At 39.6% G+C, this 17,406-nt stretch overlaps 1 protein-coding gene across 1 annotated transcript in view; it reads right to left on the reverse strand.

Moving 5' to 3' along the window:
* SUSD4 (sushi domain containing 4) overlaps nt 1-17,406 on the reverse strand; it is a 69,210-nt gene that overhangs the window by 5,109 nt on the left and 46,695 nt on the right. Inside the window, exons 4-5 of the mRNA XM_042819414.1 lie at nt 16,787-16,966; nt 13,579-13,767 (exon numbers count right to left, since the gene is read on the reverse strand). Coding sequence (XP_042675348.1) covers nt 13,579-13,767; nt 16,787-16,966 — 369 coding nt within the window. The remainder of the gene's footprint in view (nt 1-13,578; nt 13,768-16,786; nt 16,967-17,406) is intronic.

Genomic DNA, 17,406 nt, shown 5'->3' on the forward strand with positions numbered 1-17,406 from the left:
AGCATGGGAGCTTTTGGCTTACATTTACACCAGAAAGCTCTGCTGTCTGTTTGCTTAAAGACGTGAAAGATGGCATTGGTGAAGCCTTCCAGCCTCTGGACGAGGGGAGGAAGGGAGAAAGGGACTTGCATGGCTATAGAAAGGCTACATGGGGATGGAGGGGGACAGTCAGAATAAAGACAGTCTCTTTCCTTATGAAGCATCTCAAATTCAGCTGTAAGATCTTTTTTTTTTTTTTTTTTTTCTTCCATTAGCACAGTTGATTGATTGCATGCCCTAATTAAATTCTGCAATATTCACTTTTATAAAGAAATTTGCTATCAGCAATGCTGGAAGAGATGCTCGGCTCACAGCGCTGCTTAAGCAATTACAGTTGTGCCACTGTAATTTTGTCTCACTGGGCTAAGACCACCCCAGTGCTATTTGTGTTTTGTTATCTCTGAGCAGCCCCAGTGATTCCAGCAGGATTGCTGCTGGGGTGAGGCACTGAATAGAACAGAGGCTGAGGCTGTGCTAATTAAGTACAGTGGTGTACATGAGGTTATGTACATAAGACTGAATTACAACATAAACATGTGAACTTTTATTGTAGATCCTGAAACAAGAAGAAATGCCCCCTCACATTGCTGAGTAATTAATAGTTCAACAGAGCTGAAGGAGCAGTCTCTAGGATGCAGCAGCTATAAAGCAGCTTGCAGGCAGTGCTTTTAAAAGAGAAGAAACTTATATACTGAAAAAGTATTAGTTGATCACTATTTTCTTAAGTATTGTTCCTAACACAAAGGAAAATAGTTGTAATGATGTCTAAAATGCTGATTGGACAGGGCTCAATCCAGCTAACTGGACTGTTTCATCTCCCTCCGGAGGCAGTAACGGATGGAATTGGAGCCCCATCTGTGGCCTGCCCACCCCTCCATCTCATGCCTCCTTCACATAGCCCAGCCCTACTGCATTGATTTAAAGAATGAAAATGCCATCTCTCCAAAGAAGAATCTCCCCAGAAATTACAATGCAGCTGCTTCTCTCTGCAAACCTTGTTACATGAATAATGTATTTCATAAAAAAATACACAAGATATTAAATGAATCTTCAAGAGAAGCTGATTACAATGTGCAGCACTGTCTGTTCCCCATCCCCTGGAGACATGGTTTTGTTTGCATTTTCACTGGCAAGGCTCAGTAATAACTTGAAATCAGAGCAAGTAATTCACATAAAAATTCACATCCTCCATACTCTGCATATTTTCCAAAGTCTCTAGGTCCATGAGAAATAGGAAGGGTTTACTAAGAGGTGAACTCAAGACTGAAAACAATTTTCTTAAGAATAGGGCAAAGGTGTGCATCTGAAATAACAGAAAAGCACCTTTGTCCATATCAGTGATCATTTCTCTATTACAAAGAAAACAATCACAGAAAGCAACAATTTTGGCCTACTGTAAGGAAACCTCATATATTTGTATTATCTACATTTATAGCATGAGAACAAAGACAGTAGATTAGACTTCTTTGCAATTGAGTTTTGGCAGACTGTGACAGGCAGCAGGAGACGTGTGGATGCACACAGCCCTCCAAGCTACAAGGAAAGTAGAGCACATCTTATCACAGGGGGCAACTGCTCTGATAAACAAATTCCTACTCTCCAGCCATGCACCTGCTGCCTTTCCTGACACACCAAACCCCAAACCCACTAATGTCATTAAGGGCCAAAGCAGCCTTCTGAATTTAAATAAATAAATAAATGAATAGATAAATAAAGGCCTCAGTGCTGGTCTCCCAGCTCAGGAATGACATGTTTTCCAGTCAGATTAAAAACCATGCATTGTGGGTACAGCCCATATGCGGAGCTGTCAGTTTGTTTACAAATGGAGATGTGCTTTAGAAAACCTGAGAATAAGAGCATTGCTCTTAGCGTAGGATATGTCCCCAGTGCTAAAAACGGGTGCCACCCCTCCCACTGACACCTTCTTCATTTCAAGGGAAATGATCATGTACTGATATTGCCCAAAAATGTCTGTAAAAATTTCTGTAAAGTGCTGTACTATGCTCGTTGTGAGATGGAGTAAGGTTTTAAATGGTTGTACACCCCAACCGCTCTTGCGTTAAATTACAGCAGTGGTTGCAATGGAATGGGTTTCAAAATATCACAGAATAGAATCATCAAGGTTGGAAAGACCACTAAGATCACCTTGTCCAACCAATGAAGGAATTAGGCTCAATGGAAGCAAGACTTTGTTCTGACAGCTGGGATGTCAGAATCAGGGCTTTTCTGTCACTTCTCCCTCATCATCTCCTATGAACATTATGTTCATCAAGTTCAAGGAATACTCCAACAGTTGTATGGGCAAAATGGCCCCCTCATGCATTTGTGAGGAGGGTGATTAATGACCATCAACACTCAGGTTCAGAGCCTCTTTTTCCAAATGAAATCAAACCAGATGAGTTATATCACCAGCAACCAAAGATTAACTTATTTCCATCCCTGGGCAGTTAGTCGTACATCTAGTTCCTTTTTCAACTCATTCCATTTTCATCATCATCCTGGCTCACGATCCTTTAGAGTCAATGGAAGTACACAGTGAAGTGGCCTTAGCTTTAATCACAGAAGACCAAGATTTTAGCTATTCTGGACAGCTGTTGAGCACTCTTGGCTCTCAGTAGACAGGCTTTTTGTGCAGAGCTAGTTTTCTTACAGGGCCAATTCCTCACTGTTGATATTTATATAGTATATACATAGTATATTACATAGTATCATGGTAGATATCAGTGCACAGCACCTATGACACAGAACTAAAGCAGTGTGGCAGATCAAATGTGAACTAAAACTCAGGTGGCAAAACTTCAGCCCACTGAAGTTTTCTAGGAAAGTTAAAATTCTTGGCACCTCAGTGATCATTCCTTGGCTTATTTGGTAATTACAGGCCATGGACTTCAGGCAAATGCACCAAATGCATCCTCTGAGCACTGGATCCAGGATTTCTGGATTAGTCTTTATAGAGCAGTTGGCTACAGGCTGTAAGGGGACTCACAGAGACTTTACAGCAGTATTTTCAGTCAAAACGTGAAATCATTAAATAAAAAGAACGACCGAACATGTTCATATCACAAATAAATCCCTTCTGGTAAGCTCAGGACTGCTGATGGTCAGGGAAGCTGTAGGGAAGAATTCCTGACTGGATCTGACAGCCAACCCCTCCTGCCCTGAGGATCAGTTGGAGCTCAGGGCCCTCCAGCTATGGACTTTCTGCTCTGACCAGTTTCAGTCAAAGATTAGTACTCTGATGAAGAACTTAAAACCTGGGTTCCAAGCCTTACATTCCAAACGCAGTTACATACTGCCTTGGAGAAGAGGACCTCCTCCAGGCTTGTAGGAGATAGTTATTAACTAGAAGGCAAAAATACGTTCCAGTGCTGATGTTCTAGAAGCAGAAGAAATGTCTGTGGTGTCCTCTGCAAGGGATGCCAAGCACAAAGCAAGGGTGACTCTGCTCCCCACCCACTGCCAGTGGGCACTTGTACATCAGATCAATGAATGCAGTTCTCCTCATTTTTTCTACCCATTACGGTCAAGGAGCTTTTTAAGCTCTGCTCAGAGGATGCTGCAGTTAATCTGCACTGCTGACACTAGGACTGTAGGAGTGAGAGAAAATGTTTGGCATTAGCACAGTCTCAATTAACACTGTTGGCACAGAATAAAGGTGTCACATCACTTTTTCAAAGCCACTGGTAGAGAGATGACAGTGAAGCTTCAGATACATAAAGTGCTCAAAATCTATTTTTAGCCAATAGGTTCACTGGCATTCTGGTTAGTAGTTTAGTTTTTGCTCAGAGTAAGCTGAAAATTATTCAGGTTTTGCCTAGTTTTTGTACAGGAGCCAAAAAACAAATGCAACAATGTCTTGAAACACAGGCTGCTGAAGTGCTACGAAGAAGCCAGAAGCCTCTTCTCCAGCTTTGATTTTTTGTGTAGTAGGGATTTTTCTCCTCCAGCCTTTCATGTATCAGATTGGTTCCTATGTTAGCTAGATCACAGGAAAACCCAGTGTAAGGCCAGCTGTTTTCTGTGTCACACAGGGATGGACAGTGCTAGTGACATTTGCACCAAATAAAAAATAAATCTTCTTCCAACTTCACCATGAATCCCTTTTTATTATGCAAAAAGTGAGGAAAGATTAAGATGAAACTTCATGTCAAGGAAGACACTCGGAAGCCTTTGCTCATCACTCTCCTGCCTTACTATCTTCTGCTTTGTATGCCTGGCTGCCTTGTACACAGTTGAGGTAGATGTATCCCACTGCAGTACACAGGGCATCCTTAGCTCCTCGCACGTGTTAAGCAAGAACAGAACACTCAGTAAAAGCTCTCTATTCTACCAGAACACAAATTCTTACTTCCCTGGAAAGCACAGAATGACCTATATATGTATTTCTCCCAGGCTGTCTGCCTTCCAGCCCTCTCATCCCCCCACGCAGCAAAGAGGCCAGCTGACAATCCTATGCTTGGCCACCAGATGGGAGAATGTGAGAGTGCAGTTGGGAGATGCAATTGCTTTTCACTAAATTGCATTTTCATGTCAGAACTGCTAAAAATTCATAATTCAGTTCCAGCATATTGAAAATGCAAAATCAGTTCCATCCCAATCACTGTTTAAGGCAGGAGAATGCAGTAGTTCTGCTGCATCCCAGCAGACCCAGTTTCCCATCTAAGCCTAGTTAGGGCCTTTCTCCCTATAATATCTTTGAACAAGCACATCCTTATGTATGTCAATTTGAATTTTTATTTTTATTTTTACAGTAACACTGAAGATGAAACCTGTTTGTTTCATACTCAGCCAAGAAGCCTTTCTCATAACTCAACAATTGCTGTCCTGTGAAGGGAGTTAGTGCTCATTTTAGCTGTAATTGGAATAAGTGAGAACTTGTGGCCACAAAATCACATTTTGAAAATAAAGGCATGCTTTGAAAAATTTTCCTGATTATTCCCACAGTAAAACAACAACAGAACCAGCAGGGCTACCAGAATAGAAATATCAGTGGAAAAAACAAAGCGACCACCAGTTTATAAAGTAACTCCTACTAAACCCAACAATAGACACAGAGAGAAGCAAAGATTCAAGATCATAAAATCATAGAATAGCCAGGGTTGAAAAGGACCACAATGATCACGTAGTTTCAACCCCCCTGCTATGCGTAGGGTAGCCAACCAGCAGACCAGGCTGCCTAGAGCCACATCCAGCCTGGCTTTGAATGCCTCCAGGGATGGGGCATCCACAGCCTCCTTGGGCAACCTGTTCCAGTGCTGAAGTTGCCAGCAAATTTATTTATTTATTCTACAGCAAGGATTATTCAAAATACCTTGTTCTTATCCAATAATTTGCAAATTCTTCTCAGTCTCCAAGTACTTAACCTTCACAGTGCCATCCACGTTATTTTCCACTGAAAAGGAAGTTAAGCAACTCCTCCTTGATCATTCAGCCAGTCAATGGCAGCTGTACTGGATCTCATGACTCCAGGCTGCTTGCTCTCACCCCTAAACGACGACTTGGTAACTCACTAAAATGGCAAGGGAAATCTTTCAATGTGAGCACGGTGAGAAGCACTTTTCACCTTCCACAAAGCATGAAATGAATAATCAAGTTTTTAATGAAAACATACTTCTCTGGTCTAGCGCTAACCAATACCATATTGCTGAAAATCACTATCACTGATACTAGCTGGTTGAGCCTAAGTGAGACATTATAAAACTGGTTTCAAGACGGTTTAATGGTAGTTTAACATTAACTGATTCCTAAAAGAAAACAGAAGGTGACTTACAACCACAAATAGGACACAGAACTTCCTTGCTCCTTGGAGTTACAGATCATGGAGCCCATTTTGCAGTTCCAGTCAGCTGAGCTCCTATGAGGAGTATCATAGAAGGGCCTGGGTTGAAAAGGACCACAATGATCATCTTGTTTCAACCTCCCTGCTATGTGCAGGGTTGCCAACCACCAGACCAGGCTGCCCAGAGCTACATCCAGCCTTGCCTAGAATGCCTCCGTATCAGACCAACTCCACAGTCACCCTCAACAATCCTTCCATCTACAGTACACAGCCAGTGAAACACTGATCTTACTGCCAAAGCCTTCAGTTTCAAATGCATTTCACAATATATATGAGCAAAAACACACTCTGACTGAGCTTTCACCTATAAATTATACGTTCACAAGTGCAACTTTTGTTTAAACTACAAAAATTGATTATGAGTTTGCAGCAATGGAGAGCTTAGGATTCTTTTAGCAAGATGCCCACAATTATCTTCAAGGAAATATTTACACTAATTACTCACAGAGGAGTGTTTAAAGCATCACAGTTTCATTCACAGCAGATCAATTTTGCTTTCTTCATCACTCAGTTCTAATTTTCTTGCCATTCTCAAGACTGGCTGACTCTATGATCACTAATGGTCTTTTTAAGACACTGAGAAGCAGAAACTGAATACTTGGCCTCATTTCTGGAAGTGGAGCCAACTGCTTGTGATAATTTTTCTATAGACTTGATGCCATTACAATTACTCAATTTGCAATTCAGTTTTCCTGCTTTTCATTTACTTGCCTGAGTTCCAGTTGCCATCAGGTATTGTGCTCCAGTGACCTACTGTTAATAGCTGCTCTCAAAAAGAAACAGAGATAAATATTGTAGCTGGATTCTTGTTAAAGAAATCATCAAGCAGAAAAACTTTTCTTGGGTAGAAAGTAGAAAGACCACTCCAGGAAGTCTTTTCTTCCCAGGTAAGTGACATTTGCTATGAGCAGTGGATATAATAAACTACACCTGTTGTTTATTGACTTGTGATTGGGATGCTTACTCCTCTTTGTTGGTAAGAAATAACCCCTTGAGCCTGCTTGGTGTTACCTACACCTGTAAGTAGGGCCTGATGGAGGAAAGGAATGCTAAATCCAGCTGCATCTGCTGGGATAAGAGAGCTCTACCCCAGGGCCTAGATGAAGGCTGAGAGAACAAAAATGTACCTTTTGGGAAAAGGAAAAACACAAAGACCGATCCCCCTGGTGATACTAGGGAAAAAAAAATTAGTGGTGGTAGGGGAAACAGTAGTTGATAATACCTCAAAACCTGCCTACAAAACTAGAAAGACGTGAAAGAGTACCAGTTTCTGTTATTTGTGTATAGTTACCAAGTGCATACCTATGCTGTTTTGGTGAAATTATCTCTATTTAAATGTTGGTTCTTGTCTCTGAAAGTGAACAAACCTACACAGCAGGTAGACATTCTACTGTATAGAATCTACATCTATACTTCTCATTGATTATGGAGAATGTCCTGTGATTGCACTGGGTAGCCAAATTTAATGAACCTGTCCATAAAGCACAGACAAATTTGATTCCAAGCTAGACAGTGTAGTGCTCTTTTCCCTTCTGAGGAGCCCTGCCAGATTTGAGTTAAAGATTAATACTATAAAACAGCCCTCAGGGAGAAATTTCATCTGCTTTCCCCCACCTAATCCTCAGCATATTTAAAGCACCGTGGATAAAATACTACATGCATCTGGCAGCTAACACAGAACTGCAGGGCAGAAGTTATGGCTCTATAAAAGAGTTTGGATGTCTGGAAATGCTAAGGAGTTTCTGAAAGGTACACAGGTGACAGAGCAGGTGTAAAACAATGATTTACTTTGACAATCCCGTGCATCAGGCAGAAACAGAAGACATAAAAGAAGCAGATTACAAGTTGTTCTGTTTCTTTCTTGAAAAACTACGAACAGTGCAGAATATATCTACTTCAATCACAGCAAAGATCAAAGAAGATTTCTGCAATGCAAAAGAAGTGCAGTCATTTAGAAATATAATCACATTTATCATCTTCAAACAATGTATTCAACTTGGAGATAGTTCCCTAAACTCTCTGTCTCTTCATGCCACCCCCGATGAGAGCTGTAAAATGTCCACTTCTGTCTATCATCCTGTCTTGAGATATGCTCTGGTCTTCTTTCTACTTTTCCTTAAAATACATCTGCTGCAATTGAGTGATCTGAGAATTATGAAGCAGTACATCTGCAGTACAATACCATTTGTCTGCTGAGTACTTTGTGTCACTGTGCTCCCTCTGAATTCAATTCTTCTCCACACCTCTTCAACTGTGGATAAAGGTCTACAGATGAAAGGCAGAATCCCCTAAGAGCACAAAAATTCAGACATTCCAAGTCATCTCTGAGCAGCTCTGTAACATGTTCACATTCGTACAGAATGGCCAGACACATGCACCATTTCTACAGCTTTGGGTGATGAACAGGTAACTACTAACTACGGTCCAGAAACCCTTACTATTACTGAAGTACTTCTTTTTTTTTAAAGAAAACTTTCCTTGTAGATTTATCACATCTGCTTTCTGTGACTCAAACATCCCAAGGGTGAAAGACTATCAGCCTATTTTGTCCTCTAGTTAGTGGTCTAAAGGAGTCACCAATGTAAAGGTGTCACCAAGTAAAGGAGCTTACAGACATTAGTTTTTGCTGCTACTTGAGCATTTGCTGTTGACTGTCAATTCTGAGAACTATTTCTCTAGGCACTGATTACATTCTGAAACTCCACTGCAGTCAGTGCAGTTAAAAACAAGGCTATTATTTATTTCTTAATACTGCAGAGTAAATAGAATAGTTCACTTGGAAGGGACTTTCAACGATCATCAAGTCCATCTGCCTAATATTTTCAGAGCTAATCAAAAGTTAAAACACGTTATTGAGGGTAATGCCTGAACATCTCTTAAACATTAACAGGCATAGGGCATCAACCACTTCATGAGGAAGCCTCTTCAGTATACTCCAAGGCCATCTTCCCCAGGCACTGAGGTTAGACAAGTCTGTAGCTGCTCAGGTTTTCTCTTGTGCCCATTCTGTAGATGGGTATAGCATTGGCTAGCTCCCAGTCAGCAGGAACCTCTCCAACCTCCCAGTTTGGTAGATAATTGAAAGTGATCCAGCTACAGTGTCTGCTAATTCCTCCAGCACTCCAGGATGAATTCCATCAGACCACATGGACTTAGGAAAGTTGAGCTGATACCACAGTATTTCACAGCTTGCTCGTTTTGCTGCTCTCTGCTCCCCCTACAAGATTTTTATTTGTTTGAGATCTGCCGCATCAACATTATGATCCCTGAGAACATGCATCAGTTTGTCATATTGGAATTTATCTAAAGCCTTCTCAAAGTCAACAAAGAAATGCAGAGATAAATCCTTTTTTGCTAATGTATAATATCTCAGGCTTAGGATTGCTTACTTTATTCTGACTCTTGAATGTAAACTGATTACAGACTGATTTTTCTCCTCTCCAGTGTATTGCTATATGTTCCATCGAGAATTGAAAACATTTTAAGGATAAAACTTACCAAATGTACAGCCCAGTCTCAACTATGGTATTTGGCATCAGTAATTGTTATGTAAGAATGACGATTTTAAAGCTTTCTTTCAAAGTATCCTGTGTGTAATTGGTTAGGGAGTTTAAGCTACTGTTTTAAAGTACTAAGTGGCTATTGCATTTCACCTACATTAACACCTTCCAGTACTCTCTTATGCTTTTTTCTGCTTAGGTTCAATGTCACAACCATCAGATCCTCTCACTTAGGGTCTGTCTCACTGCATTATCTTCAGAATCTTCATGAGAGGTATCATTTAGAAACTCTATCCTTGCCTGTCTTTCCAAAACATTTATTATGTACCTGTAGCATGCTTCATCATTTATAATTCTCACATGACCGACTTTTGTTCTTCAGCAGTTTCCTGATGTTCTATGTAGATTGTTTGGGTTGTTGTTTTTTTTGCTTCCCTTCTGACTTTGCTGGGCAGTTTTCTAAATTCCTTCCATCTCTAATCTCACTCAGCTTGTGTTAATTTCTGTAATCAGCAGTTGCACAGTGTTATGACTCTTCACCCCCACTCACAATGAACTGGTTTTATGTACCAGTTTCGAAATTCCTTCAGTTTTCCTCTCTTCTATTCATTTGATCCTTCCTTCGAAGCCTGTTACACAGGTTTGTTTCATTTTCTACCTACAAGAACATGTAATACTTTGTTTTACATACTCTCAAGTTTAATCTCAGCTCGAGAATCTGTTGGTTCTAGCATACAGAATTAGCTTCAGAACTGTTTTGATATCTCAGTGTATCTGATTTCCGGCTTTTGTGCTCAGTTGGGCTGATGCTGAAACCAGGCATTCCAGATGCTAGAATCACATCTGCTGTATGCTATCTCAATTAACTTGTTTTCCCTCATACTCTTAAACATAAAGCCAGGATTACTCGATTACACTATGCATGCACTGCTTTATATTCCAGCATCAGAATTACAAGCAAATTCCCCCTGCTTTTCCTTTCCTTGCCTGATTCCCTCCTCATCCTTTGCAAGAGCTTTTCTTTACATCTTCTTGGAAGACTTCCAAAGGGAATAAGATTAAAATGGAGAGTCCAGATGGCAAGGTGTGTAATCATATGCAGATCATGTTCTCCCAGTACTAATGGCGAGACTTTTTTTTTTTAATTTCTCCAAATCCTTTGTAATATCTTTATTACAAATATTTTATTTATTTATCACAAATATTTTATATTTCTACTTAGTAGTTGGCTGTCCATTTCTTTTCACAGTTTCCTTACATTTTGAAGTATTTGCTCTCCTCCAACATTTTAGGAAGCCATCTAATTTTACAGGAAATTTTTATACCACATATGGTAAAATCTTCAATTTATGTTTTCTTTTCCCCCATCTTTTGCATAACTGATTTTACTGAAGCAATCACTAACTCACATTAATTTCCACAGATGGATAATTAACCCCAAACTGGTAATTTAAAAATCATATTAATAACTAAATTAACAATTTTCTTTAATTTTCATATTTCTTTAGTCTATGAAGTTTCAGTAAAAAAGGATGCTTAACAAACTTCTGTATAGTTATGGAGTTCCACTACAAAAAAAAAAAAAAAAAAAAAAAAAGGGTATAAAGAAAGTTAGAGATGTAAATCAAGGAATGGAAGAAGAAAATTCAGGGTTAAGATGCTTCAGCTTACCCTCTAGATGACTGTAACAATTTCCAACACTGCCAAAACAACACAATTTCCTCTAGCACCATTCTCTCATATAGCTGAACCATTTCAACTGAAGCTTTGCAAATGATTCAGCTTGAGGCAGACACTCGAAAATCAATGTGAATGTTTTAAATTTGGCAAAGTTACAAGCATTTAAGAAGAGGATCTCATAACAGTAAATACTTGGCAATCTGTGCTAGCGGCGTCCTCATTTGCCTGAGCTACAACAATTTCCCTGATCAGAACTAGCAGCTGCTTCTGAGAAGCCACTGCACACCACTGCAGTGCTGGCTGCACGTCAGTACCAGGTAACACAGTCTTCATGCAGAAAATATCTTTTTTTTCCTATCAGGAGAATGTCCTGAACATAACAAAGCCTCTCACAGGAGCTTGTGAAGCTCTGCTCTTGCCATGCTGAGAACAAGATGGGGCTGAGCATTAGATAGAATGAGGTAGGGTGGGAGCACAAGCAATGGATTACGCAAGCTGATTGTTCCTTCCTACCTTCAGCTACTGTGATTCTACATCTGAAGTGCATAAATGCTATCAGCATACACCCAAAGCTCCAAACCTGCACGTACATCTTTAACTTTAGCTTTACAGAGACAGCTACTCCACACAGTGCTGAAAGTGAGCCAAGTGATGCCTAGCAGAACCATGTAGTTAAATGGATCTGCAAACCCTTGACCAGAATCAATCCAGCCTAAAAGGGGGCAAAATTTCACAAGATTGGCAGATAGCATTTGTGAGAAAGGTTTCAAGAATATACAACAGAACGAGGAAGAAAAAAATTCTGCTTGCAGCACAATAAAAACTCCAAAATGTTGTACTATAGCTTCATTAAAACCATTTGCTTTTAATCATTGCCATATTGGATTACTGAGTGGAAAATATTATTGGGAGAAATTTGAAAATGGAATTAATTTGTTAGTTGCAGATTTCCTTTGTGAAAAATATTTCTTGGTGAGATTGTACATCACACATAAAAAGAGTACCAAGGAATGAGCTTGACCTGGATATGCAAGGTAAGGAATAAAAAATATGCAGGGAGGCAGTTCAGTTCACTAGAGAGGTAGACTGCAGCAAGATCTCAGGGGTATGGCACTCCTTGCATAAATCACTTAAACACTTCCCAGTGAGAGCATCTAGCATTGATTTACTCTGTTCTGTTGGAGTTAATGTTGAAATTTGTGGCATACCAACTGATGTGTTCCTACAACACCTCTCCCAGGTGAAGCTGCCTGTGGTGGCCTTCGGTGACGGAAAGGACACTAGCACAGCTTCCTATGTTTCATACACTGGGATATCTATATATTAATGCTCCTATCTTCCTAACTGAAGAATTGTCATTATTATTAAAACACTTCACTTTCTTTGTTTAGGACTAACAAGGCCTTCTAATTTTTTCGAGTTATTTATTTGCTGTGATGTTATAAGCAACAACAAGCAAACCTCTCAAAAGGTATTACCTAGATCTAGTACGCATTTTTCATGGTGAGCTAAATCAAAATAAAAACAAAACAAGCAAACAAACAAAAAACCAAAACCACACAATCCTACTCATGTCATCCCAAAACTGCAAAGGCGTTTTACATTTTGGAAAAGGATCATTTCATTGCTTTTGTGTATTATGCCACTTTGTTGATGCTGTTGGCAAATTTTTGCACTCCCAGAATGTTTAGTGTTTAGCTCTCTGAAATAAGCATCACTCAGACGTTTCTACAACTGCTTTAAACTATTTTCTAAATATAGATATCTATCTTGAAAGAGCAAAAATGTAGTCCTTCTAGAGTATGTATTTCAATTCTGGTAACTTCCTGGGATGCTTTTTACTTAGGATGCAATATGAAGGTGACAGAAGGTGGTTCACAAGATTTTGATCATGTATGGAATATTCCATTCAATGTCTTTGCAGCATCACTGCAGCTGCAGCCACAGACTATTCCTTTTGGATGGCTAATATCTATCACACTCTGACCACAATTTTGAAGTTCCTAATCAATAAAGTCATTCACTTTGGTTGCAGATCCTTCCTTAAAGATAACTACTATGAGAGACAATCGATTCTGAAGTGTGCAGCAGCAGCATGTGGCACTGAATAAAACTGCCCAACATAAGAGTCTGCATTGAGCATTTTTTGCTTAACATGGAAATGTGTCTGTATCTATAGAAACACTGACCATCTGTATGTGAATGTGAACTCCATAACTCCCTCCATATTTTCATCAGAAAAGCTGCAAAGATTTACATTTTCAAGGCAAAGCAATCATCCCTATTAAGAACCTTCCCTCTTGCACTGAGGACAGCAGAGAGAAGCCATGAGCTGGAGAACCCTGGCAGCTGACTGCAGTGAACTGGAGCTCATTGCATGCAACACAAACTGGGTGCATTCTGCATGGCCTTCAGGAACATTACGCACAGTAGAACTGCAGGTATAGCCCTGGGTTAGAATCATTTTGAGCATGCTGATTTTTGCAAAATTAAAAGATAAATGAACAATAAGACATTTACCTTCCACATCAAGGCACCTAGGTGGGCTATCTGACCAGATAAGGTTATACATGCACTCAAGGAACTCTGCCCCTTCTAGTTTATATCCAGGAAAGCATTGATAATACACCACTGTTCCTACTGAGAAGGAGGACTCGAACTCAGATATGTTAATGTAACTATGAGGAAGAACCAATGGCCTCAGGCAACCTGCAAATTAAGAAGAAGGAGGTATCTTTTATTACAAGGTGCTTATCTTATTCATTTTAACATACCCAGAAAAAAACTCCTAGATTGAAGAGTGCAATATTTTCCACCTTCTCTACCATGAATGGCATGACTGCATGCTCTCCCTCAGATACTTATGCCTCGTTATTCTTTTTGAAACTCTTTCTATCGTTTAACCCACATGCTTTGTTAGTTTCAACAAAGTTTCAAGGAAGGTTTACTGAAAATTACAGTATTTTGTTGCACAAACATTCACTGCTATAGCAGATGGCAATCCCTTTTTGAGGTAGAATCTAAAATAAATAAAGACTGTCATTTATATAAACCATGAATTTTATTTCTCCTCTTAAAACAGTCAGGTAGATCTTAAATATTCAAACTGCTCTTGTGATAAAGTGCACACAACTGCAAAAGATCTGCAGACAGAATTAATGATTTTGAAGTTCCAAACTGAGAAAGTCTAAAGGGATGTCATTTCCTGTGAGCAGTCACATGATAAACACTGAGCGAGGGTTCAGATCAGACCATCAAAGGTTTAAAATATCTGTTATCAACAGAAACGTTAAATGCAGTCAGCGGCTCCATTCTACCTCTAGAATTACTCTCGAGGGATTTGTGACATGGGTGGTACTCAGCTGTGACAGTTAAGTGGTCACCAGCTGTGTTTGGTACAGAAAAGAAGAGGAAACAGCAGTGAAATGAATAGATGGCATGACTTTCTGACAGGTTATTCACATATATTCAAGGCTTGCTTTGAGGTGGCATTTAGAGATGTACTACAGAAAAAATAAAGGCCTCATGGCATCAGAAATGACCCACTGGATAATAATTAATAGTGTTGATTTTAAATTTGCATGAACATCAGGGGAAGATGATTACTAATCAGGGAATGATAAATATTACAGGATTAGGAGACAAGCAGGAATTTCATTATGGCAACCCAGAAATGGGTCTCTTGCCACTACAAGAAATTTGTGAAGGATATCTACAAAGGCTCACATAATGTTAAGCCTGACAGAGAAACCAGAACCAGAGTGAGAGCATCTCTTGTAAGATAGTAGCACTGCTGTGGATGCCCAGCTACTGTCTATAAAGTACTTAAAGTGATTATTTCCTTCCAATGGCCACTTGAGGAAGAGGAATGAAAGCAAACGCAAATAGAATAAAGCTTTGAAAGCTTTTTCCAGCACACTTTACTAACAGAGCAATGACTCTGACAGTTGTTTTACTAGTGGGTTATTTCCTTGCACAAGTAAACCATAGGCAGCCTATCTCCTACTTACTGCCTGTACCCCAGTCAGATACATCCCTCACATTAACTGCTCCTGCAAACCAGGCAGCCTGCAGAGCAGGATGACATGAGCAGCCTCCAATGGGACAGAAGGGAGGAGCGCTGCCTGCCCAAACTTGCGTTATACTGGGGAAGGTTTTGCCTTTCTGATGCAGAACTTTAATGCCACCAAGGTCTTTGCAGTGCAGGATCAAGATTTAGTGGAATTTGTAAAAATTCTAAGGATTTGTGAAAATCCCCAGTCTCCAAACACCTCCAGCTGCCTGGAAACTTCCTTTTGATATTTTTTTGCCAATTCACATCATTCCAGATCAGTAATTATCATGACTACTGCATGTCAAAAATAGACTGAGCTTGATTTTTCTCTGTTCTACAATCCTTTCCCAATGTTCTGTCAGAAGAAAAAGACATTTCAGCATCATGTGACTCTTGCCTGTTATAATCAAAGGGCCACATAAATGTAATTGTCAGGCTCCCTACTGCAAGTATTTGAGAGCCTTGGACAGTATTAGTGCCTAACAAGGCCAAAAAAAATATATTTTGGAGTTAATTCTGTAACAGAATTATAGAAATTAGCAAAACACAGAAGATACTGGAATCTGCGTTATCTATTCTTTACCTATCTGGTAGTTACAGCACTTTGCTCTCATGCAATTGACTTCAAAACTTTAACTAGCATGGCCTTTACTTTTAAAAGCAGTAAACATTGAGCACTGAGTAGCAGCAATTGATCGCTATTTATAGTACAAATACAGCAACTGAAGAAAGTAACAAACTAGGGGCTGTTTCTACTCTCCTATTTAATTCTGACTGTCACAAAATTTCTACCTGAATCTTTGGTAAATACAGTATCTACAAATCCACCTTGTTTGAGTTCACCTCACCTATCTGCACACCCTAACATCCTGTTTTTTGATCTCTCTCTTTGGGATGGGGAGTTGGAATGCGTTAAGCCACTCTTCTCCTTTGCATAGACAGATAAAATATTTTGATGCTCTTGAGCTGGCCAAGCTTGAATCGGTTAAAAGGCAGTGGTACCAAGACATGCATGTCAGAAAGGTGAAATTAGAGCAGACTGGGAGTTAACTCTCATTAAATAAAGCTGGCTTACCCCCAGCCACTTCTTGCAGTTGAAGCAAAGCTGAATTCTCAAACTACTAATCCTACAAGTTCTATGACCAATGGTTTTTCTGGACAAAATCCAATCCTCAGTTTTCAGTCAATACCAATCAGTTTAATGGACTGTGAACCCAACTATCAATTCTGCTGAAAATTCAGAGAGATGAACAGGTTCCAGGATATTCTCTCCTTTAGCTATGCCCACTGCACATGGCAAACAAAGGTAAATTGCAGCAAGAAGCTTAAACCTCTCCATAAATTGGCACAAAAACATCATCTGCCCATCAAATCATTTGCTGATATTCTGGTTTAACCTTGACTTCTTTTAAAAATGCATCTCTGTAAGATTATAAACTATCAGATAAAACAATTCATAATTCATAAAGCATGGATATGTTCAGAAGCCAGTATCTTCTTTTCTGCAGCAAGCAGTGGGGTGGAGAAACCAAAGTATCTTAGAAGAATCGCTATTCAAATACTCTACAGTGGGACTGAAGAGACCACTGTCATCCTTAAAACTGCAGGAAGAAATATTGGCAGGCTATCACAAGGTGCATGAGCTATAAAACAGGATGTTCTGGTGTACTAAACCTTGACAAATGGGCAGATTATCCCAAGTTCCATCGTCTTGACAAATTGAAACCATGTTGTCTAAGTCAGGGTAACGGATCTGGAATCCTTCATGACAGCTGATTATTAACTTATCTCCAGTCCTGTAAGTCTTGTTATGAATCTTTGCATCTTCAACATGTGGAACAAGGCAATCTGTGACTTCATAAAGAAAAAAATTGACTTAATTAAAAATAGCACAGCTAGCTATTCAGTAATCAAGCTCTTAAGCAAAAATTATCAGTTAATATAAGTGCTCTGCTTAAACCATTTGGACAAAATGCATTTCAGCAAATATATACTTTCCCTAGTTAACCATCAGTTACAAAGTCTATGGTGTGGTACAAGAATGTGATGTGTTACACTAATGGTTCATTCCCCAAGACGTTTTTAAACAAACACAATTAAGATAGTTTAGGAAGACTCCTTTTAATTTTCTCCTTCCATTCATCAAGTGCAAATTACACCGCACACTGGGACTACACGACGGCCCATGCGACGGCAGACTCTTTGACAGCACCAAGGACAAGATGAAAGAGGAGATAAAATACAGATATGAACAAGGAACAAAGGGAAACTGCAGTGTTAGCAGAGAGACAGAA

This window comes from Centrocercus urophasianus, unplaced genomic scaffold (genome assembly GCF_019232065.1).
Source record: "Centrocercus urophasianus isolate 14NV4802_14NV808 unplaced genomic scaffold, USGS_Curo_1.0 seq_10, whole genome shotgun sequence".
NCBI lineage: Eukaryota > Metazoa > Chordata > Aves > Galliformes > Phasianidae > Centrocercus > Centrocercus urophasianus.